A 25,683-nucleotide genomic window follows, 5' to 3' on the forward strand; every position below is an offset into this window, starting at 1 on the left:
CTCCCACTGTTTGATCCCTCATTTGTCCACCATATGGTATTTCTAAATATAGGGTCTGTGCAGATGTACCATTTTCTATAAATAGACCGTGGCAATAGAGTATGGAATTAAAAGCGAGGACTTCAGAGTCAGGTCTAATCAGGACAGCATGGTGAGAGTTTTACTTGCTCTACCAAAGAGAAAAAAAACGAACAAGAAAAAAACCGAGAAGTCTGGTTTACGGACACCTATGGAAACTACAGTTTAAAACTGAGGGCGCTATTTGAGAAGACGATGAAGATATAAGCGGTGGACACGAAGAACAGCAAAAGACACCCCAACAGCGCCGCGGTTCCTCCCTTCGCGCTGCGTGGATGAGCACAGCTCTGCCCGCCCGGGGCCGGCCCTGCGCCGGCGCGATGGGTGCGTTGTTGGCTGGGCGGGGAATAGCGGGCATGGCGGCGCTGCGGAGGAGCGTGGTGTCCCCCGCGGGCCGGCACACCGCCTCCCTCATCTTCCTGCATGGCTCAGGTGGCTGCTCGCGGCCGGGGCGCGGGGCAGGGGCTCGCTGCCTGTTGGGAAGGGCGGGGAGAGCCGTCCTCTGCAGGTGGGCTCTGCCAGGAGCGTGGCGGCCCTCTCTGGAGGGGCAGCCGCCAGGCACGGCGTGGCTGGGGGGAAGGAAGTCCGGCTTCGGGTGCCTCGTGCCCCGCTGCTTTAGCTTCTCCTTTCCGTCCCTGGCGCCTGACCCCATGTGGAGGGTGGGCTTCGTGTTTGGGCTTTCCAAGTTTCCCATCTGTCTTGGGTCACTCGTGGTTTGTGGTTCTGTCCTGTACCTGCTCAGCTTGCTTTGCCTCGAAGCTGTGCTCCCGTTAGTTTGATACTCTTATTTCTGAGTGTAGCCATGTGTGAAGGATGATTTTCATAATTAAAATGGGGCTCTCAGCATCCTGATCGAGCTGTAAGCATCCCTGTTTATCACAGGGATTTGGACTAGGTGGCCTTTAAGGTTCCCTTCTAACTCAAATGATTCTATGATGCTTTTGGAAGTACATGTTAATAGGCTGTGTAAGGCACCTGCTGGGAAGATTCCAGCCTGTGCAGGTAGACAGCCTGGCCCTTACAGCAGGTCCTCACCAAGTGGTCCAAGGGCAAGAGGGGAGGGTTCATTCCAAAGGTTAATATTAAACAGCAGCCACAAAGTCCATGTAACTTTAAAAAGGAAAAAAAGGCAAGGAAAAGGATCGTAGGTCTTTATTAGATCAAGGACTTGCAATCTGTTCTGCTGAGTAATTTGCATATGATGACATGCTTAACTCCTTCAGTCTTACTGTAAGTTTTGGTTGTTTGTTTTTTTAGGTGATATAGGTGCTTATAAGTTATTGTTTTTTTTCTTTTTAAATAGTTCAATTACATTTTTCTAAAATCCTGGAAGTTTAAAAAGTAAAAATGAAAGTGAGTTTTTAAGGTGTGTTCAGCCCTTTCATTAATACTAATGTTTTAATGCTCGAGGAAATAATTACCTATCTTGTTGGAGGAGGAAGGGAAGATTATGGTTAGAGGTTTGTTCTGTGTGTGGTCAAAGCACTCCACAATTTTTCATTGTTAATGTGATTTCAATCGTAATGTTTGCAAGGGGTGCTTTTATTTGGGTTTGTTTAGCAGTTCCGCAGGATAGAATTTAAAACAGAAGTAGCCACAGTGCCATTGCTGTGGGCTGGTGTATAAAGCTGAATTGGTACCTTCTATACAGAGCTTGTGATGGGAAGTGGCGGTCGGGTGGCATGAATCCACTTTGTTAATAATACTTGCTGCAGCCAAAATGTAGCACGTGGAAAATGTAAATACAAAATGTTATAGGGGGGGAGCTAGATAATTTCTGGTACTATACATCCAATTTTAAATGGGGGACCTGTTTGGCAGCTCAGAGAAGAAGGGAAATGGTTGTAAGCCAAACTTAAAATTATTGTACATTTGATCACCTGAAGTTTACAACTTTATATAACAAATGCTAAAAGAAAATTTGAAAGTGAAAGATATATTTTAAAGGAAAATGATTTGTTTTACTTCAGGGCGGGAAGAAATACAGTATTGCTACGATCAGTTTATTTCGGGTTTGGAAACAGAATTGACCGTTTGCCCCTTAGTGATGGTCAGAAGGATAAACAGTGCTAAAACTGAAGAGCAGCTTCAAAGAGAAACGTTTTGGACTGCTGTTGTGCTTTGTTTGGTGTCACTGTTTTCTATTCCTCTCCTCCTTTCTGTTCTTAGCAAATGCTGATTTCCTTTTTTTTTTTTTACCCCTGCATAGAAGTACTTGTAGGTTGCATAGCATTTGGACCAGGGGAACTCTTGGTGTACAGTAAACCACTGTCAAATTAATGAGTTTTGTATCAACTTTACATTGGCAAACCAGTTTCAAGAGCTGTAGATGCTTCTGCTAATGCTGGCAAAGACCTTACAACTCATGGAAGGAAAGTGCTGTGGAATGTGTTTTGTAGCACCTAGTTGAAGATGTAACTTTGACTTTTAACATTTAAAATAGCACAATAATGTGTTGTTTTGGGGATCCTATTGTTTATTGGCTGCTTGTTTATTTTGCTCAGAATGTCATGGTTTTGCTATGTGCACAACAGAGGGGAAAAAAAAAGATGTGCTGGTTTTGGATCATTCTTGTTTTCCATTGTTAATTCGAAAATGCACTGGCTGTAAATATAGTGAAGTCTGTAAATTTTCTGTGAATGGTAAAGCAAGAGAAAGCCTTGTCTATTGGGGAATTAGTGTAGTAAGTTGTTATATTCATGTGTCACTTTTCTGAGGAACCCATGTAAGAGAGAAGAAAGCATGGATTAGGCCAATTTGAATTCATCCTGCATATATGTTGATAGCCCTTGTATTTGTAGGGACTTTGGCTATAAGCTGAGTTTGGATGGTTAATAATAAAGCTTGCAGTAGAGCTCAGCCAATGTTCAAACAGACCTGTTGGATTAATGGTGTTGAGGAGCCTGCCAGATATTTGAATTAAAACTTGAACACAGTTGCAAAAAGCTGGGGGTGTATAACTGATGCTTCCCTTAAAGCCTACATATAACATTAGCATAATAGAATCTGAAGATTCTCTTTATTGCTTGACTGTGTTTTGTAGTGAGTTAGTATAAAATGTTGTTCCCCTTAAAAGAGAAAGTCACGTTTTACTACAGCAAGGTTTCTAACTCATTTGTGGAGTATCCACTGGTATTCTTTTATTTCTTTTTCTGTCAGCAAGGAAGGTAAGTTGCAAATAAGATGTAAGACCCTGTGTCTGATTAGAAGCTTTCAGCTGCTGGATGTACTAAAGCATTTATGAAACTTATGATGTGGAGCTTCCTGAGGAATCTGTTTCTAAGAGTATTTGAGTCCATCTTCATTTTAAAGGTAATTGAGGGTATTGAAAGTTATTTTCTGTAGGAGTTTGGGGAATTAACTTTGTGATTAAGAAATAAGCTTAATCTAGTATAAATGCATTTGATGTTGTGCATTTAGAGGGAAAACAATACAGAGAAATTCTTACTGTATTCTTCTGTGTGTTACAGGTGATACTGGCCAAGGAGTAAGAACATGGATAAAACAAATTTTGAATCAAGACATGGCTTTCCAGCATATAAAAGTAATTTATCCAACAGCTCCTGCCAGGTATTGCTTAGTACGCTTTAATAATACAATTAAATTATTCTAATCCACTACTGTAAATTATGCTTGTAATTATTGGTACATTGTTGTAATGTGTCCTTAATGTTTATGCCTTCTGGCAAAATCAGAGCTGAACAGTCACTGCTGCACTGCATCTTCAGTGCTGAAGGATTAAGATTTCATGTAAGTCACGGTTTCCAATTCACGTTCAAATATTGTCCTTCAGCCTTTCAACCTCCTTGATATCAGTAGAAGATACTCCAGTGTGTGCTGTAATTGAATTATGGAGCTGTATTCTGTGTCTCTGTTCTATCTGTGATTCTGAAAATTCAGGAGATCAAAAAAAAAGGCCGTAAGTTGGTCACCTGTGCCTGTCTTTAACTATTTCAAGATAGGGTCTCATATTTCAGAGATGCTTAATTTTTCCATAACATCAATTTGTGTGTTTTGTTTTTTTTAAATGACAGTGGCTCTAGGTTAGGAAAGTGTCTTTAAATGTAATGGGGCTTAAAGTTCTTTACAGTTCTGTGCCAGAGTGTGGCTGTATGCTGAAGGAAAGGAAGTTGTGATATTCTACATGAACTTTCAAGGTACAAAGTTCTGAAAGTCAGGAAAAAAAAAATATTCTTGGAGCATATTAACAAGTATAATAACAGATCTTACCTGGCAATCGCTAATATGTGGAAAACCTTTCCTTGACCTTGATCCACTTAGGCAGGAAAAGCAATTGAAAGACTGCAATGTGAATGTGCTCACAGTTATAGAAGTGTCAAGCCCATGACAAGGCTTTAAAGCAGTGTATTTTGGGTTAGTAGGTATTGAATATGATTGCCTGTAAATAGTGTGATCATTACTTCATTAATGACAGACTAAAATGATAGGTGGAATTTTCAGTGTCAGATCATACATACTAATAGGCTTTATTTCTTCCCTGTCAAGAGCAAGTACTAGAGAAATGCTGAGGCTTTGCTACCCTATGAAATGTCAAGTGTTGGGTGTAACCAGAGTGCTTGAGACCATATCTGTAAGGCTAGTGCTTATCTTTTCCATCCCATTGTACTTCTTGGATAAATTTTTCATTTATTTTTGTGGCTTTTTGGATAACTACAGGTATAAGCTTTGTATAAATTAATAATCAGAAAGATCAGGGCTAAATGAGTGACATTAATGTGGACATTAATTGTTTTTGTCTTAAGACTTTGGATTTCTTTACTGTTATGAAGAGACTGGGAGGAAGATATGATCATAATTAAAAGATCTGTTTAAACAGGCAGCTTTTATTTTAAAGCAAAGGCTATTTTTAGTCATTTCTAGAGTAAGAGACATGCAGGACTCAGTTAAGAAGCATTTCTTAGCAAAATTATGAGCAGTATTGAAAGACTTAAAAATACGCACGCTGTTTCTCTTTGCCAATGTAAATTATGTTTAGGAATATTAGTGTAGACCCTTCTGTTGCTGATAAGCACCATTAGCTGACATAGTGAAACAAAACAGATATCCTTAAGTAAAGTGAAGGTAAGTATTATCGGTTTAAACAGAAATAACAGAAGCCTTTGCAGACCCTTTCAGTGTTATTTTGGTATTCAAGTTCAAGCACGTTATACTTTTAAACATATTTGCAGTGATTCTTCTCCTTGGAATCATAGAATTACCAGCATTGGTGGAGACCTCCCAGATCATCCAGTCCAAATGTCTACCTACCACCAATATTTGCCCACTAAACCATATCCCTAAACATTATCCTTCCATCCACAGTAAATGAAAGCAAGATCTAGGGCATCCAAACCTAAATTGCAAATGAAAAATCTGCATTGGGTATTTGAATGTGCTGTGATTTTATATATGTACATTTATATATATGCATGTGTATATACTTATGTTTGTGTGAGTGTGCTTCTTTTGGTAAGAATGCCAAATGTTTCCAGCACTAGCTGGAATTATCAGTGTCCTTGATAATGATACCTGCAGGTGGGCAGTTGTGTATGTGCAAGTATGTACATATGGTTCTGATCCAGCTTTTGAGCATCTGGAAACAGATGCTGATGAAAAGCTGCAGTGATGAGTAAAGGAATATCTCTGTTGCCCACTGCATTGTCAGTTTTAGCAGCAGAGCAGAAAGTTTTGTGAGTGGGTTTTTACACTAATGATGAAACCAAGGAAGAGCTTCAAGTTAGGCAAGACCATACTAGGATTGCTTGGTTAATATGCTCTTCTGGCAGTATATTGCTAATGTGAATATAGTTCACAGTCTGTAATAAAATCCTATCTTTGCCAGCATGGCTTACCACATACACATTGAACACTCTTAAGGCGGTCATGCCAGTAAAAGCAGATTTAGTATAACTGCAATGCTAGAGGCTTTGACAGGGTAAACTGCATTTTACAGAATACCTCTTCAAAATTTTGACTGTTCTGCTGGTAGGTAAGTATTTAGATTTGGCTCTTTGGCTCTTAAACAGAGTTCTGAACAGTGGCAGAGCTCAACATTCTCAATAAAACATTAAATCATACGTTCTTTGTGGAGCTTTGATGGGTTTTGCTTTCTAAATGTTATTTAGAATTTATCCTGAGCACTAATGCACATTTGTTTCCTTTATTGCTGAAGCATCAGACATGCTTTAATTCAAGAGCCAGGGCACTTGAAAATTATTTTGGAAAACCAGCCCAGCATGTAAGTTAGAAGAATTCTAAGACATGTTTTCTGTTTGATTGGCATTGATTCCAGCAAGCACTCGTTAGGATTCTTCCTTTGTGTGGGTAAAAGCAACAGAACATGTCTGAACTGTGTTTTGTAAGAATTGTTTGGAATCTCTGAAGGTCTCTGTAAAACACTTCAGTCTTTTTTAAAGGCTTTTCTTCGATCATTCACTTTTGTAATGTTCAATGATATTCCACGTGTCCCCCAAGCAAATGAGGTGTGTGCACCTTTTTTGTACTTTCCCCATTATTTTGGAGTGTTTTGAAGTTTCTCAAATTTGCCTGTTTCCTGACTGGAGGTAACAGAATGTAGTTAGAAGATACGTAGGTGTTCTAACAACAAATTGCTGTTACAAACAAACTCTATGGTGAAGAGTGTACTTAAATAAAAAATGGCTGAAGATGGTTATTTAAAGTCTCAGTGAGATGCAGTGAGAGTAGTGGCAGCTGGAAGTGCATTATGTTTGGAAATTAAATGCCTGGATGTGGTACACGAAGGTTTTGTTCAAGTGACTTCCTTTACAAATTTATATTTGTAGTTTTTTCTTCTTAGAGAATTCTTGTTTTCTGCTGCATAGGCAACTGGGATACTGAAAATCCATAGGTGTGTTTTATTTTAGTAGGTTGTTCTTTCAGCTTTAGCTTTCTTTCAAGACCGGTGCTAATGTACATGGATATAACTTGCTGAAGACAACAGAATTGTATTTCTTCTCCTTTGTAATGCTAATATATGACTTCTAATTAAAATATGAGATCTCAAACTGTAGCCCTAGTAGCTGATGCAATGCTTAAAGCCACGTCTACAGTAGTAGTTTTAAAGGAAGGGCTTTCCTTTTTTCCTTTTTTTATTTGGGTCAGGATGACTACAGCTTTAAATACTGTTTCAGCTGCTATGGCTGTGACTTAAACATTAGATTTCTATTGAGATTCTAAGTCAGAGCTGAATGCTACCCAATTTAACTTTTTTTTTTTTTTTTTTTTTAATAATAGAAAGTGATAGTTTAAATTGGCATTGCAGGAGCTAACGTGGTAAAGTTAAAACCATTTAGGCTCCACTTGTTTTAATAAGTATACCTTACCTTCTTTAATTCCCTTAAAAAAAATCTAGGTCAAAGATTCTTTGCATTGTCTAGCATTCCATTCTGACAGTCTTCTTCTGCGAGTCAGAAAGTAAACTATAAATACCACTTAGGCTATTATGTGGATCTTTTTTTGACATTCGCTCAACATACCTTTCTGTGGCCAACAGTTCTTTGCAGAGTTTGTCTATTTTTTTTCAGTGCACTCTGATTTTTGTTGTCGCTAAGTTTGTGGCTGCTTTAAGCCGCTCAGCATTACGCGCACTGTTCTCCATCCTTTCACCTAGGTTTGCATCTCTGCTCACGGGTGGAAATTAGTTTCATCTCCTCGTAGTCCCCACTTGGCTATACTGCAAAACCACCAGACAGTTTGGCACCATTCAGCACCTTTGGCAGTCTCTGCTAGTGAGAGGCCTAGGATTGGAAAAGCAGCAGGAGTACTGCAGGTCAGACTTGAGATGGATTGGCAGAGCCGTGTAGCGGAGCGTGCATGGTGCCTATCATACTATGCTTGGCTCAAGCGAGTGTTATTAATCCCTTACTTTTGTGAGCCCTAACCTCATTCATAAGTGTAACACAAAGTTGTTTTTCAGAATTGGAATTTTAAGGGACAAGTGAAAGGTTTTGGTTGGTATCATGGGGTAGTTCTTTCATTCTAAGCAGAAATCGGCCGTATTCTGCATAATAATGATGAAAGCATGTTGTGAGAAGCTTCATGTCTTCCTTTTATTTCTCCCTTTCTGTTAAGTGAGGAAAGCATGGATATGCATATGTATAATGCTTTCCTGTGGGGTGGGAATAGTCACAGTCTACTCGTCCACAGTGTTATTGTTCAAACAATCCCCCAAAATGGCATCTTTCCTCCCTTTCCCCCAAATCAAAAACAATTAAAAAATAAATAATCTGTCTGACCCGCTGAGTTTGAGTTTTATGTCAGCTGCATTTGAAACTTCCTGTGTTTTGAGTGGGAAACGTTTATCACCAGTAAGGAGAATCAAGTAAACATCGTTTCTCCAGGTAACTGTTATGTATTTGCTCAGTTGTTAGAATTTCAGGCAGCAGGGATTGAGAACAACTGTTTTGAAAGGATTTGCGTTTACACTGATGTGGTTGAGTGAAGAGGCACAGGATGTTCTGCTGAGCAGATGGAATTACTCCTTGTGGAGATTACTCTTTTTTTTGTGTACTTGTTGAAGCTGTTTGAATTTCTGGCACATTTTATGTTGTTACCATACTGTAATGCTTCATTGTTAAACTGTGTTGAACCTCAGATTTAGCATAAGGTATAACTTAGATCAGGTCTCTGAATAATGCTTCTTGTTTGAGTATGCAGATTCTCTGCCCTCTACCTCCTGCCTTTTTTTTTGTTTTGTTTTTTCTTTTAATTCACTTTAAGCTTCAGGTTGACAGTGAGATTTAAAAGCAGAGTTAATAGCCAGGTATTCTGTTGTGGTGCATCAGTATCAGCAGTGTGATTGTGCAAACAGAGTTTGGGATTAGGGAGTCAGATTGAATGGCTTTGTTGTTTTTTTTTTTCCCCAATGGAAGCAGCATTAGCAGAGCTGGGACTTGCTTCTACATCTTGGATTATCTGGCACTGTGCTTTGTAGATTTTCTTGAAGAGGTGTGTAGACTTCCGGTAGACCGTGTTATGATGTCTTATGTGAGTCAGTGCCTCTTAACTTCCAAGGAGTTGAATTTAGGAAGGAAGCAAAAATAAGGATTTCAAAAATTTTTGGTGTATCTTTCTTCGAATCTTGAAGCTTAACTTTGCTATAGATTCTCAATTCTGTCTGGAACTCCAAAAACAACAGCAAAAAAAAAAAAAGGCCTTACAGTGGTCTGTATTTCAAGTGACTGTTAGTAGGGGGATCTGAGTGCTGAATGCAAAGACAGTGATGAAACTGTGCATTAAGAGGAGGAATTAGTGAAATATATTTATCAGTGTGCTTGTCTGCTACTCTGCACTTCTTATTGGAAGTAGCTTGTAGTCTTGTTTTATCCTTTTATGTCTTGTAACATAATGTTTGATGGACAGTGATTTACAGGTTAATAAACAAACACCTGTTCTTTTATTTGACTTGATATGAAGGTAACGTTTTGGAGATAACTGCATGATTTTAGATCTGAACTTGAACTTCGCCACTGTTTGCTTCCTCTCTGCTCCTGTTGACTTAAGATCACTTCAAGCTACTTAGCACAAATCTGTACAGGCTTAAAGTATAGAATGTGTAATCCATGCCTCAGAAATGTGGAAAAAGATGGAGGCGTTGCTGTCTGCTTTCATTCTGCTTTCTTTGTTAGTATGTAAACCACGTTAGCAGATGCTAATCTATCTTTAACTTGTAAAAACATAGTTGATTGGATTTGAGTGGAAACTTTGCAATGAAATCAACAACAAATATTACCTTTGTATTAGAGTGTATGCTTAAAAATTTAGAAGGATGACCAACAGGTACCAGAGCACAAATTGTTCTTTTAAGACATTCAGTTGGTAGGTGTGTAGGATATTCCTGAACTACAGTTTCATAATCTATCTTCTTCAAGAAGTATTCGCATGAGGTAAGCATCAATACATACCCTTAAAAAAGATGACCTGTCAAAATACTAAGAAAAAAAAAAAATCTAGAATGACGTGAGGAAGCACGTTAAAGATATTTTATTTTTTTTTTTCCTGGGAGTTTTTGCAGTTTCTTGAATGCTTTTTGCCATGTCTCCTTTCCATCCAGTCTCTTCACTAGAGAGTTGGTGTGACTTGTAGGAAGTTGTTTCAAATCTCTTAAAAATGGGTATACATTTGGAAGTTGGATGTATCTGGGAAAAACGTTTCTTGGTTCATGTTTTCTGATGTGATTTTGAAACTTTTTTAATGCCCCAGAGGCTTAACAAGCAATGCAAAAACACACCCTTTAAAACAAAGAAACTAGCAGAACAAACAAGCTTTGGGTTGTGGGTTGGTCTGTGTATTTTTATTCAGAATCTCCAAACCACGTTTTAGGGACATGGTGGTGTTTTGTTGTCTTTTTTTTTTTACTACCATTCAAAAGGTGTAAGAGAATTGAGGCACATAAAAATGCATTGGGATTAATGTTACACGAGTTTTGCTTGAACTTAGGAAAGCAAAAAGTGTGAACTTAGTGACCATTTGATTTGACACTGTCCTTAACTGACCAAACTTAGCTTAACAGATGAAGATTTCACTCCAGTCTCTATTTCTTTGCTTTTGTGTATTTTGGTTCAATCTCTTCTGTTCATGTAGCATAGGAATTTTTTTCTTTTGTGGTTTAATTGTATGAAAGAATTTTATGCTGTATTCTTGGAGCTGTTCAGATGGTTCCATGCCAAGCATATTTGTTTACCGTGGTAATGTCTGAGTTGTTGTATGCCAGCTAATAAAGAGATCTATATAAAGAACAAGGTGAATGACTAAAACAGATGTGCCAGTTGGGTGAACCATTAAAAGGACCTTACTTCCCAATTTTATGTAAAAGTTATTCTCAATGTAGTTCTGAGAAATCAGGAGTGGTTGCATGCTTTTTGAGACAGCTGAAAGAATCTCATCTATTTGCTTGGGGGTCTTTACTCTGGGATTAAGGCACATTAGTCTTTCATCTGTTTCGCTGTAGAACTTGCAAAGTCGTGAGTTTTGACTTCTGATTAAGCATTATAATCACAACATGGGTTTAGTCTGACTCTAAGTTGTCTTACAGTTAAGGGGAAATATGTTTTTATTTTTTTTTTGTAATAAGTATTTTCCATAAATAAAACACATCTTTATTACATGGGAGTCCTTGGTCGACCTCCTGTAATAATAATATAACCTTACACATCTTTTTTCACATATACGTGTTACTCTGGTTTTACTAGAACATAAAGCTCTGACTGCTAAGGATTTTTACTAGGACTGGCGTATAAGTGGGAAACTAATCCTTGAACTAAGTTCTGTTTAAGTGCTTAGTCTCTACAGCACTTTGTCCAAGAGTCTTCCAGAGCATCCATTGATTTCACTGTTGTTGGTGTTTCTGACTGGAGTCGATACTCTTAGAAACTGATAAATAAATAATAAATTTTATAGTCTTGTTTCTTGGCATCGATGAATTCATTTGGAACGGATCCTGGATACAGCCCTAATGTTATGGAATTAAAAGACCATTTTTTCATCTATCTTCAGCTTGTTGGGTGTATGAAATATTTCTACCATGTATCCTTAAATTTAGTGGTTACACATTTTTAAAGGACAAATAAGGACGGATTTAAATGTACACATGTTAGTTCTGATGGTTAACTACATGGTTAGTTTTGAATAAAGTAAATGGGGGACAGCCTAAGGTACACATTTGAAGTTGACTATCTTTGAGTATTGATGGGTTGTTTTGGTTTTTACAGACTGAGGCAAAGTAGGCAAAACTGCAGTCTGTGAGTGCCTTCCTGCTCTTCGTTGCCTTTCTTTATTTTTGGCTTATCAGCTTTTAAGTCATGGATCTTACATACTTTATGTTCATAGTGCTTGGTAGAAGAAATTCTGTCCTCTCATTTTTCAGTTGTGTGACTGAGAAATGCAAGTAGTATTCAGCTTTTTGCACATTTCAGCTAGAGGTAGTTTAGAGGATTTGTAGTTTAGAGGTAGATGCTGTCATACGAAACCTCTCTGGTATTAATAAAGGCAGAATTTGTTGTTTCATTAAGAGTAATTGAAGTAGTGCCTTTCTCATTTTAGGCCAGTAGTGTTTTTGTTTAATCCTAGTACTGCAGAAATCAAGAGCACAGAAGTCAGCATTAGCTTTTCAGTGGGTTCTCATCCAGACAGATTTATCAAAAGCTGTTTGTTGGTAGGCAGTGATTGTAATCTGATCTGAGCTCACCTAAGCTTAAGTAAAAATGAAATATATTCCCCCAATCAGACATTGCAATTAAGGATTTTAGGGGGCTTGGTTTTGAGCTGAAGCATCGATCTCAAAGCAAGATTTTTGGTATTAAATTGTGAAACCATTGCAAGGCAGTTAGATCACTTTTCTTGGGATTCCAGAACTCTATTTATCTTCTTTAGTTAAAAAACAAATAAGAGTCTGCTTTCAATTGGAGCTTTCATGATGGTGAGGTATAGGCAAAACTTAAAAAATATTAATCTGACAACACAGTATTAGAGTGAAGGGGGAAAAAAAAAATTGCTTTCCCATTAATTTGTCTGTGCACCAACCAGTAAGCACGTGGCACTTCTTTCAACTACTTCTGAGTAACTTACTTTATTAAGGTGAAGATGACTGTGTTTAAGAAGAAAAAATTAACAAAATAAATGTCTTAAAAAGCATGTGGAGGCTCATAATATGTATTTCCTGTTAACTTCAACAAAAATAAGACAACTGAATCGCATAGCACTAGTTCCTTCAAAGTTATCTTGTTGAGCAGTTACTTAAGTTTGTTCTATTCCTTCTGGGATTTCAATCCTAGCTTTTGGATTAAGAACATCTTGACAGGGTTATGATTAACATTTAGCTGAACCGATCAACCTTCACATTAAAAGTTGCAGTCAGTTCATTTTATACAGCAGCCAGATGCTGCCTTCACTCTTGAAGAACAGTCTTTTGAATGCAAAAAAGTGCAGAGCGGTTGGAGGTGAAGTGAATTAGAGCTGAAAGACATTTCTTCTTTCCTTTGCTGGAGAAATAAAAAATTACTTTCATTTACCAATTATGTTGACAACTTTTGATCTTATGCTTAATTAATCATTTGTCTCCTTTCATTCTACCCCTCTAGGCCTTACACACCGATGAAGGGAGCCACTTCCACTGTGTGGTTTGACAGATATAAAATATCTATTGACTGTCCAGAACACATTGAAAGTATTGACTCGATGTGCCAGGGACTTACAGACTTGATCAATGATGAAATGAAAAATGGCATCACAAAGGACAGGATACTAATAGGTAAGACTTAATTTTTGGTGTCTTTATTTTAACACTTCCAATTATTGAGCTCATCTGCTTGGAAATTAATTCACCCTAAAAGCCTATTAGCCTGTCTTGCTGTTGCCAAATAACTCCTTCAGCAGCCAATCCTCGAGAATGTTCAATCATTGTTTAAACCTATATCACATAGTGAATGTGGCTAACTGCAAGCAGTGTCCTCAGAAATGTAATATATAACTATTTTAATTTGTAATGATCATTTTTCATTGTAATTTAAAACATAGTGAGCAGTGCTTTACTAGAAGCAATGGGAAATATGTGCCTTTTGCTTCTAGCCATTTTATTGGGTGAAAAGGCATACTTTTGGCATGCTTTGCCAGAGAGGCTTGTCGTTTGGAGAGTGCAGAGGTAGCATATAAATTGTCATGGGCTTTTTCCATGCTGCTTTAGCATTCTGATTTAAGTTACTGCACGAGGAAACAAATAGCATGTTATACATCGCTAACAGTTTGCACTTGACAACAAATTATGTGCTAGTTGTCATATTTCATTCATGCATCTATCTCCTTGTTGCTCTTTGTTTCCATGTATTTCTGGTGGTTTTCACAGTACTTCTATGAAATAGGGAGTGGGATATCGAGGCACAGAAGTTGAGGCCAAAGGAATAGCCTACATGAGAGAGGGAGTGAGAATTCAGGAGTCCTTGGCTCCTTGTCCCTTCCCTAGACCACAAACTATTTCAGGTTGGGGAAAAAACTCCTAATGTGGGAACTTTAAAATTTATGGCCAAGTGAGTCATTCCATCGAGCTCCTGCGTGGTGAAGCCACTGCCCTTCAGCCTACATGTTTTCTTGGTCCAGCCCAATGTTACTCTTTGAAGGCCTCTGTTTACTTTCCCTTTCTGGCTTATTGCCCTGGCTGTGGAATGCATTGTTTTGGATGGCTTTCAGCACAGTCTTTGATCTCTCTTTCCTGTGCTATACCTGCTGGCTTGGAAGCAGCTGAAGAAGTGCAGGTGCTTTTTCATAGGGTGAGCTGGGAGATGTTCTGTTTACAGGTCTAGGTTGCTACTAGCATTTTCTCCTTAGTCTGTAGCCCTCAAAATCAGTCACAGACTGCAGGATAAGGTGTTTTTTTTCTTTCCACAAGTTTTAAACAGAGTAAAGTTGATGTGCTCCAATTGCTTCAGCATGTATTTGGAAGTCTCTGTCTCTGCGGACCTGCATTTCTCATCTGTAAAATAAATTAAAAAAAAAACAACACACACACATTTTCCTCACTCTGAAGAACATTTGTTTCAGGCTTCTAGAGTAAGGTGCTGTTTCTTTGTAACAGAAGCTTCATCCTAGTGAATCTAATTTTCACGCAACAAACAAAACAAGACAGTCCTGAATCAGTTCCAGAGTACAGAGGTAAAGAGCTTGTGTGGGTATATAAAAAAAAAATTAACTAGTGGAAAATGAATTGTCACTTATGGCTGTTCAAGTCTTAGTGTTCTTCCACAATAACTTTGTGCCTTCTCTGTGCTGGTTTTAATGGTTAACCACCATGGAGTGCAATGGAGAGTGAAGCTTAAGAGATCCTGTGAGGATTCTGTGAACAAAAGTTCACAGATTTTAATGTCAGTGAGAGTCAGAGTACTGGAGCAGACTTGGTAGTTTTTGATAGGCCTTCTTGAAGTAGTTTAACATATTCTGGCATTGTTTCTTACAGAAAAGCAGAAGTCCTGTAAAGGCACTTGGTAGCTTTATAACATTTTTCATCAAAATAATGTGACACTACTGGTTAATTACTTGGATATATTCAATCCATCTGCACTGATCTGTAAAGCCTGTAATGGGAAGATCTTAAATATATGAGAAGGGGCCTGGAGGATTGACATCAGTCTGAAGAGCAGCAGGGGTCCTTTTTGAGGTACATCACAGAAGCCAAGAACAGTTGTTTGAGTAGGGAGGGGAGTTACAGAGAATGAGATACCTTATTAAAGGGTTATGGAAAGCTGGGCTGTGGGACTTTATATTTTGCAATAAGTGGGTGTTTTAATGAGTGGAAAGAAAACAAAATAACTATGAGGAGGATAGCAAGATTGAAGGTTACAGTTTTATATAGAATAGTGGACTAGAAATTACAGGCTGAGGATGTGTCAGATATTGTTAGATGATGGCAAGCTAGCTGTTAGGCAAGCAGGAAGGGGGAAGCAGGATAGGCACCCAAACAGTGGAAATGAGCAGCCCGTCATCAGGTGTTCTAGGGGATGATTCTCCTTCTGGAGCAATCAAAATTTCCACCAGGCTGAAGACCATGGATACAGTAAGATTATCTTCTGAGAGAAACAATAGCCTATACTGTTACTTTGGGTAGCAAGGTTGGTTCTGAAATCCAAAAGCAGCTGTCTGTAAAGCTGAACACTGAAACTAAGGATGAAGTTTAAGCACGTGATGGTGTACAACAACATGACTTACATGGAAAATGCCAAATGTTTAAACAGTCTTACTCATGAATATGCTGATTTGTGATAGAAATGGACACTTCTCATTAGGAGTGTAAGGATAGGGTTCACTTTAGTCAACTAAGTTTCAGTGAGAGCCCATCTTTTTGTTCTCTTCATTGTTCTTGATTTAGTACTTCTTCCCTATTTTACAGGTCACTTTTTCTGTAGTACAGAAATGCTGATCCAAGCACGTTGGGCTCTGCCACCTGCAGTCACTTGTAAGCAGCCAGTGAAAATAAACTTTCAATAACAGTCCTGTAGATTTGACTGTGTGCCAAAACACACACACATGATTCCTGACCCCTTGTACTGTAACAATAACAAGACACACAACCACTTTTGTTTATCGCTAGACTTCTTACACAGCTACTGAACCATGGTGGAAGTAACATGAAAGTTCTGTGCCTCTTGTAAATATTAGCATTTTCATCTCTGTGTGTGTGTGAGAATGGGATGGGGCGGAAAAACCTTTGGTTTGACATCCCTGAGAGAAGATTCTGTAAATATGAGAAGATGAAAAATCAACAATAATTCATTAAACCACAGCATGAACTACTTTGAGACATGTCACAGAGTTCACGTTGACACACACTTCACAACTGTGCCTATGGGGTCACAGAAGAGAAAGGCTTAACAAGGTCAAGTTCTCTAATCCATCTTCATATGTCACTGCAGATTCAGTGCTACTTAAGCAAATACTTACCGTTGCTTTTTTTTCTTAAAGCTCTTGAGTTGCAGCTTTCCTACACCAATATAGAATTACTCTCCTTTTTTTTTTTTCCTATTTTAAACCTTGTAGACTGTCTTAATGCAGTCTCACTTTTAATTCTTCTTAAGGTCCCCTGTTTTACAGAAGATAGGTATCTTTACTGCGAGCAGTACATATTTGCTAGAGGTTTGAGTCATAGATAGCACTTTCTGCAGTGAAACAAAATAAATGCTGCATTTTTATTTTTTTAAGGAGTTGAAAGCAGAGAAGGATTAGCATACCAGATGAGTTTACAATTATATAGCAGGTTGCATGGAAGAGGCAAAGGCGTGAGGTAATATAAACATATAGATGGGAGTAGCAAGCAAAGCTGAGAGATAAACAACAGGAGTTGGAAAGCAGGTTTTCTAAATTCATTTTCCTTGATGCATGTTTAATGATGGGTGAATATCTTTTTTTTTCCCTAGTGCTCTTCCACCTGATTTTTCTTCTTTCATTCTGACTTGGCCTCAAGGGTACTCCTCTTCTGCTCCTTGTGTAAATTAAAGCTTCTCTTGGTTGGAGAAAATATAATTTTTGGAGTATTTTCTGTCATCATGCATCTTTCTGATTACTGCTGGTTATAGGCAGGAGGAGGGAGAAGAGGTACGTGTCTCTAAGCTAAGCACTGTAACACATGTGCTATGAGGTCTGCAGATGTAAGTGTTTTGGAAATCAATCTCAATATTGCAAAACTGAGCTGACTGTATTAGAAAAACAACAACAAAATACAGCTAAGTGTGGTGAGTGTGGTGGGAGGGCTTTGTTGTCATCCTCGGAAACAACCATGAACACATTTGAGGTGTGGCTAGATCCTTAGGTTTGGTAGAATAATATCTGAATGGAAGTTCCCATGAGACTTAATGGCTTTTTACTTTCCTTCTAGGTCTGAAAGTTGATTGCTTATGTTCTGTTTTGCCACCTACTTCAGTTGAAAATACACAACTAGATTATTGGTTAACTAAAGTGATGCTTCAGAAACTGCTCTGTGCTTTTTACAAGAAAACAGTAAATCTAATGTCACTTAAATACACATTCAAATATGCTGCTGGTTGTTTTTTTTTATAGTGGGAAAGTTGAATAGCAAATTTATTCCAGAGAAGAAGTGGCTGAGCCAGTCATGGGAATTTGCGTTTGTTCTTGTAAAGACAGTGAGTAACTAACAAACAGAATAGAAATGCTGTTAGGGTTTAAGCCATTCATTTCAGTTCTGTTAGTTTGGAACTTCGCTAAATATTAAACTTACAAAAATAAAAGGAGAAAAAGGCTGGTATGAGGAAATTAACTTGAGACAAAGTACATAGTAAAGCACTTACACAGGAGCAGTGTTCTGGGACTTTTGTAGAGAAGGGAATTTGCCGTTTCACTGGAATATTTGTGCTCTTCTCTGATATTCATATATGAGCACTGTTAAGTGTATATAATACTTCCATTCATGTATGGAAAAAGAAAGGTCAGAACAGAGAGTCAGCTTCTTTGCAGTTGATGTGTAGAACAAGGATTTGCTGTTACCATTAATAGAAGGTAAATCACAGAAAGTCCTTAGGGAGAGCAGAAAGTAAACTGAAATGTAGCTCTAGGGAAAATTCATGATAATAAACTGATTAAAGCAACTGTAAGTTGAAATTTCAAAAAGGAGGAACGGAGAATGAAAATTGCTATGAAAACAAAAAGAAAACTAGGCAAGAGCGTGTAATAAATTGTGATGATAACAGAATAGGCAACGGCAATTGCCAGCTGCTGGTGTAGCCCAATAGAACAGGAGGGTAATTGTCTCTGATTGCACAGTGCTGGTACAGATGCTGTGACATTCATCTCGTGCCACTTTGTTACCAGGGCTGCACTGACAAATTTGAAGCAATGCAGAGAAGATGAAAAATAACTGTTAGAGAAATAAAGGAAGAAATGTTTAAAATAAGCACTTCAAAACCCGCTCCTATATCTAAATCTGTATCCTTATGTTAAAAGTCTGGGCTTAGCTACTTTTCCTCTTGATGCTGTGCTGTACTGAACTAGTTTCTAATTCTGCAACAGTAACTCGTGCAAGAGGAGTCCATGTTTTATCTCTGCAAATAGCGGATCTGCGAGTTCATTTGCTAGAGACGTCTGCTCTACCGAACTGACTGTTTTATACGTGCTTACGCTTACTTAGCCTGTGCCTAAACCTCTTTTGTAAAGCAATGTAATACTATTGGTTAAAAAATTAATTCATGTGATTTAATGCTTCCCAAAATTGCATCTATAAGGAGAAATGATGTTACTTCATCACTTAATTTTTCAACTAATGATTACACATCACTTTAAGAATAGATATGAAGTGAAAAAATAGAAAGTGGGTGCAGGTGTTCTGTGAAAACATATTAGTAAAATCTGAACTTTGTGTGCAGCCTTTTTTCTGGCATATACATATGTCTCAAGAAGGTCTTGCCTATCTAAGGTCAAAATATTGCACTGTGATTTATTTATTTTTTTATCTTGATTAATTCACGACAGTCTTATTAACAATGCTGCAGGATTGGAGAAGGCTCCAGGGAGATTTCATTGTGGCCTTCCAGTACTTGAAGGGAGTGTATAAACAGGCGTGGGAATGGCTGTTTACAAGGGTGGATAGTGGTAGGACAAACGGGAATAGTTTTAAACTAAGACTTGGGAGGTTAAGGTTAGTTATTAGGAAGAAGTTTTTCCACACAGGGTGGTAAAGCACTGGAGCAGGTTGTCCAAGGAGGCTGTGGATGCCCCATCCTGGAGGCATTCAAAGCCAGGCTGGATGTGGGCAGGTTAGTCTGCTGGTTGGTGACCCTGCACATAGCAGGGGTTTGAAATTAAATGATCACTGTGGTCTTTTTCAACCCAGGCTGTTCTGTGATCTAGGTATTGGTTATATTGAGATGACAAGTGTACGTAAGCATGTTGTACTCCATTGTGTTGCTTGCGTTCTCTCACTTCATACATTGTTTCTTGTAATATCTGTACAATGCCTGTTATTTTTCCTTAATCTGAAACCTGAATTCCTGTAGTAGTTACTGGCTGAATGTACTTTTTTGGTGTTGCGTTGAATTTACATTTACAGTGTCATACTTGGAGTTGAGATTTGTCTCCAACTGCAAATGCTTATTCAGATCGTTTCAAAGTATTTACTATATGCTGTTTGTTCAGTGATTATGGTGGTGTTAAGTGATAAAATTCAGGTTTTCTCCTGGAAAACCAATTGCAAAGAGCTAGATGTCCTTTGTGTTACATTTTTCCTAGAGTAGTGTGAGCTACATGAAAGAACCATTACCTAATATTCTTCTAAACAGAAGGTGACTGCATTGTCAAAGACTGCTGGTGAGTAATTGCAGATAGAGTTGCCAGACTGTGACTAACTCGGTACAAAGTTTTAGATTAAATCATTTACAAACTAGTAATGAGTTTTCAATGCAAACTTTTTCTATTCAAAAATATTTAAAACAAGCTTCATTTTTTTTTTTTTTTTTAATGTGGACAAAGCATATCTGCACTTTTTTGTAAACTATTATAATATAGAAGTGCTTCTTGCAGAGGATTGACATAATTAGTGTCATTCAGACTGATCAACAGAAAGGGGAGGAAATGACTAGGTTCCACAGAAGAGAATACAGAAAAACTCAGCTGCATACATGATGTTGTTTATGTGATAGATGTGTAACTTGCTGTATTTGTAGGTACTCCTGTGGAATTTATTTTTCTCTCTGTGAATGTGGAGTTGGTGTTGAAATTTTCGGGGTTACTTGGAGTCTTTTGCAACGTGTGTTTTATTTCATTGTTGAATCCTCATACATATGAAAGAATGTATTTGGTGGGGAGTGGTGATGCAGGTGAAAGGCCTGCAGTGTTGTTTTCAATGTTTTTGTGAAGACAAGTTTCTTCAAAACTTCAGGTGATGTGAACTATCTGAAGTTTTTGAAATGTGTTCTGGATTTACTTACTCATGCATTCTTCAACTACCTGTATTTCTGAATCACCACTTAGACTTATTACTTATAACATTACCCTTGAAATCAACCTTTAGTTTAATCAGCAGATTCTGTCTTTATTTACCAGAGATAAGTATCAGGGTATTATCAGCTCTCCAGCATATAGGTACAGGATTCCAGGTTTATCTCCTAGTTTGAAGATACAACTCTCCTGATTCATTTGAGGGTCATTTTTGCAAAGGAAGGCCAGACTCTAGTCTTCCAGACTGTGTGTTGTTCTTTCTCCCTCATATTCATGTAAAATTGGGATATTTCGGTTACAGTTTTGGCCACATTCACTTCAAGACTACAAGATGACAGTAACAAGAAAGAAGAAACAGGAATTCAATAATAATTCTGGTCACAAATTGATCAGAAATTAAAAATACTGTCGTGTGAGAGAAGCTGAATGCAATGATTGGATTAGTCTAGTGTTTGCAGGAAAATTTCTACACAAGTCAATCCCAATCTTCCAGTTACAATACAAGATGTTCTGCAAGCTAGTAGGGTCTACAATTATACTTATTGGAGGACGCTTTCCTGTTCAAGTCTGTCTCTCTACGACCAAATAGTAATTATAGAGTGCAGCATTTTGTGCCTCTGAGCTTGTGTGCCCCAATGATATTGTGTGTGGTTGCAGCATTCAATGAAGTTGAATATCATTGGGCTCAATTTCAGTATTGCATGCGCTTGTTGAGCTTTGTACAGCAACCATATGAAACTTATGTGTACAACAGAACAAACTCAAAACAGAGGGCTTGCATCTTCCTTGCAAATGAGCTTTGTTCATTTTCATAATCATTGCATTTGATCACTTCAGCTAAAATGGCTGCATGCTTTGTGTTTTTCCTTCAAGCTGCATCTCCTTTTGTATTAAAAGGTCTGGGTACAGAATTTTGCTACTAATTAGCACTTGGATACAGACTTTTGCTACTTATTAACATGAGTTAACAGCTAGGCACAAGCCAGTGACCTCACTAGTACACGTGTACTTGTGCTGCTCTGTGCAAGGTTGCTGTCACAATCCTTCTGCCAGTTTTCTGTATGCTGGAGATGTTTTAGCCAGCCAGTCATTTCTCATGCTAGTCATTATCTGGATGCAGTCAGCATAGTACCTGATGTACTGCATCCTTGTGAAGTAATACTGTGGTCTGGATTTCTTTCCTGATGAGTATTTGTCATATAAAAAGGAATTCTTGCATAAGAAATTAGCACAGTTGAAGATACATACTTTAACAGAAGGCTGTTAGATCGGAGATCTCGTTAGAACTCAGTTGCTCCTGTTCATTGATGGGGATATTGAATCTTTGAGATCCCTTGCAACGTAAATGATTCTATGAACTGGGGTAGGCTGCCTCACTGTTTTTCTCCATTTATTGTCTATTCTAAGGAGTAACAAATACAACAAAGACCTCAAACTCTGAGAGGCCTAACGTGAGGGTTTATTGCCTATATACAACAATAAAACAGATCTTCTATGCTTAAATGGTATTAACCTTAAAAGCAGATGAATTTTGGTTATAGAATTTTTCTTTGTTTATATACAAATAGATAGACATAGTGTTTAAATACCTGGAATGGGGCATACAAAAACAGCTTCCAAATTCACAGTGTTTTTGTTTTTGTTTTTTTCTTTCCCAATGATGAACCTTTAGTAATTTTTTAGCTGCCCAACTTTTGAATTGAATCAACTTTTGATTTAAGATGTTTGAGTAACAAGATTACAGTATCGTTTTCTGTTGCATTTTGCATAAAAGGTAGAAGTCTGAAGATGAAAACAGTCAAACTGGATTACAAATGTATAGTCAAATCCTATATTTGTTTCTTTTGTTGCATCTTAGGAGGCTTTTCCATGGGAGGTGGAATGGCAATGCATTTAGCATATAGGTTTCATCAAGATCTGGCAGGAGTCTTTGCACTGTCTAGTTTTCTCAATAAAGACTCTGCTGTGTATGAGGTGAGTATGAAAAGCTTTTACAGTAATGTTGGTTAGCTTAAAGAATAGCATGATAATTAAAATCAAGCATAGCATGTTTCTAAATCTGGGGTATTAGATTAACATTCTAAACCTACATTTCCTAGAAGAAGGTAAGCAAAGTGTTCAAGAAATAAGGCTTTAATGCTGTCCTTACATAATGTTTTGTTGCTTTTTAACGGACAGTACAACCACTAATTACATGTAGAATGAGAATTAACAAATGAATGGTATGTAAGTTGTCAGTAGTTTTTAGAGTCGATGTAGATGTAACTGCTCTTTGAATATTTATATTGAATTGCGGTACTCATTGGCTCCATCTGCTGCCACGAATTTCCTTCCTTTCTCTTGTTCGGTAAGGGACGTAGTCTTAAATTTAAGCCTTATCATTAGTCAAGGCTTACCACTAGAACTTTGAAGTTTAGGTTTTTTTTCATCATTATTCCTTTGTGTGCTTTCATAGAGACAGTACAATATCTGCGCTAATAGGCAGAAAGGTAAAATTGAAGTATTATGTAAATTATCACCATGTAATTGTAAATATTCTTTGAAAATGTATGGTGATGTGTTACACAGTTTTTCTTCTCCGTCTAGGCTTTGAAAAGAAATGAAGGTGTCCTTCCAGAGTTATTTCAGTGTCATGGAACTGCTGATGAACTAGTTCTATATTCTTGGGGTGAAGAAACCAACAAGATGTTAAAGTCACTGGGAGTATCAACATCTCTTCATACTTTTCCAAACCTCAATCATGAGTTAAACAGAAAAGAAATAGAAGAACTTAAAACCTGGATTCTAAAGAAGCTGCCTATTGAAGCTGAAATGTCAAATGAATAAAAGATGTAGTTCTTATATATCTTCTGTTGTTTGTGGGTTTATATAAGCACACTTTCAGGTAGACACTATTATATTCTATAGAGTTAAGTAGTGACATGATGGTGCTGGCTATTAATACCCACTTTATAATGTGGATTTCTTTTTGGGTTTTCTTGTACAGATTTTAAATACACATTCTTGTCAGTCGCTGGGACATAATGACTGATAGTATTAAAAACTTTCTTAAATTATTCAGTGTTCGGGAATCAAAGGTACGTATTTCTGTGATACTTGTTTCTTTGTGCAGTTGGAAATTACAGGACATAAAGCTATAGTTGCATCCACTGGTGTAAAAGTAGACCAGGGAGCAGACTTTATATAATGGACTTTTACCTTTCCATATAGGATTCAAGTTAGTTAACCTAGTGCAACTGTATTGGCTTCATGAGAAATTTCATCATGTGGGAATGAATATGTATCAAAGCAGAGTTGGATGTTACCTCACAAAAATAACTAATCCTGGTGATATAGTTTTTCAAGGGAGTCACAAGTAGCAAATGTCTGTCTGTATCACAGGCTCTTGGTATTACTTGGTATTGTAGTTGCGCTTCTTAGAGATTCTACTTTTATGTGAGTTCTTTGAGCCCTGTGTCTCTCACTCAGTAGGTTTAAAAAAAAAAAGTGCCACGATCCCTGGTAAGATCTCCTGTTTTTGAAGAAATCATTCTTTGGGCACTATTCCTGTAGAAACTTAGTTTTGCCAACAGTTTTATTTTGGCTTGCAAGATCACATTTTAAATTAAAAGACGAGGGTACTTGACTCCTCCGTGAACATTTAGAAGAGTTGTAAATAATAATTGTGATATAAAGAAACCTTGTGTCCATTTTAATGGTGGATGATTCATCTTTGTGTCAGCTTGATAAATTAACTCAGAGTATAAATATTCTTATGTAATTTTTATGCTTTTTTTTATTTCTCCCCCTCTGCCCTGATTTCTCCTCCCCCAAATTCAGTAATTTTATTAGCATGACAAGGTATTCAGCCTTTTGCCAAAGTCAATAGATCCAAGTCTCTTGCTTAATCTTCTCCTTCCCCCTTTTCTGAAGAGTGGATCTAGGACACTGTTGTTTGCTCTGTCACAGCAGATTGTTGCCAGTATTGGCTATGATTCCAGAAGTGTCGGCCAGCTCCAGGGGACTAAGAGTTTTGTTCAAATTCTCATGCATGGAGACCTAAGCCAGCTTTTACCTATCTTGAGGAATAAGCAAAGGGGAAAAAATGTCACTGTTCAAGTACAAGGCATGTAATTGGCAGTAGCAAGTAACAACTTCCTGCTGCTAAAAATATTTTCCTTTATTTCATTCTGCTAGCGTTAGCAAGTCAGCAGTCTGTTCTGAAAAACAGGATTTTAAATGGCACATGAAATCTCTGCTGTTTGAAACAGTAACTGGAAAGCTCTTTTTTTTTTCTTTTTCTCCCGGTGCCCTAGGCTTCTTAATTACAAATTAAATTGAAACAGGTGTGTTCAGAAGCAGCTGTGCTAACATTGCCCTGGCCCAACTCTAATTACAGTTGTTCACAAGTACGGTTTTAACATTGGAGTGATGGTACATCATTTAGAGATTTGCACCATTTTCTGTTCCTCCTGCAGTTTCTACCAGGAAGCTGTTTGAACCGCTGGTAATGCAAGGTGGTAATTTGTTTTGGTGACAGCTGAGGCTGGATGGGAGATGGGTAGTTTTTTTTTTTTTGTTTTTGTTTTTTTTTTTTGCAAGAAGGATTTTAACAAGGTCAGAGAACAGAACAGTTCAGAAGTTGTTACCAAGTCAAACTAAGTTTGTGGCTGTTTATTTTATTTATTTACTTATTGGGGGTGGGGAGGGAGGGGAAAGGAAGGTCAGTCTTGACAACTGCAAATACAGTTTGGTTTTGTTCTCTTGATATAATCTGAGAAGCAATTAAGGTCGGTATTTCATGGTGTTCTTAGAAAGCAGTGAGATCCCCAGTTTGTCTGTTTTCTTCCATCTTCCTCAGCCAGTCAGTGAAATGACAAGTAAAAGATGCACCATGGCATAAGAAATCTGGAATATGAGCAACCTCAAAACTAAAAACATTTGGAGAAGGTAGAGGACAACAGTGTTTTCATTTGGTTTGGAGGAAGGTACAGTGAGGGCAGTGTGATGTTTAGCGCATTGGTTGAGAATGTTGCAGTGCCGTGCTTCAGATGGTGCCTTGCTAAGACTGGACAAACAGATTGAAACTTTGCCTAGAAAAAGTTGGACTGCTGTTGGAATTGAGAACCAGCCAGAGGCAATATTGGTCCTTCAAGACCACGGGCCTGCTATTAAATCTCT

General features: G+C 37.8%; 1 protein-coding gene across 3 annotated transcripts; it reads left to right on the forward strand.

Annotated features, from left to right (window-relative positions):
* On the forward strand, positions 1-25,104 carry LYPLAL1 (lysophospholipase like 1). Of its 3 annotated transcripts, none has more exons than XM_072332682.1 (5): positions 1-402; positions 3,549-3,648; positions 13,176-13,345; positions 22,382-22,497; positions 23,110-25,104. In XM_072332682.1, the coding sequence occupies exons 1-5, from the start codon at positions 354-356 to the stop codon at positions 23,347-23,349; spliced, it is 675 nt and encodes a 224-aa protein (XP_072188783.1). In that variant the 5' UTR covers positions 1-353; the 3' UTR covers positions 23,350-25,104. The 3 variants fall into 3 exon arrangements, with proteins under 3 accessions (XP_072188783.1, XP_072188781.1, XP_072188782.1); XM_072332680.1 differs by having other exon boundaries at positions 3-510; positions 23,110-25,099; XM_072332681.1 differs by lacking the exon at positions 1-402 and adding an exon at positions 430-586.
* The last annotated feature ends 579 nt before the right edge of the window (positions 25,105-25,683 follow it).

Source organism: Excalfactoria chinensis, chromosome 3, assembly GCF_039878825.1.
Source record: "Excalfactoria chinensis isolate bCotChi1 chromosome 3, bCotChi1.hap2, whole genome shotgun sequence".
Taxonomy (NCBI): domain Eukaryota; kingdom Metazoa; phylum Chordata; class Aves; order Galliformes; family Phasianidae; genus Excalfactoria; species Excalfactoria chinensis.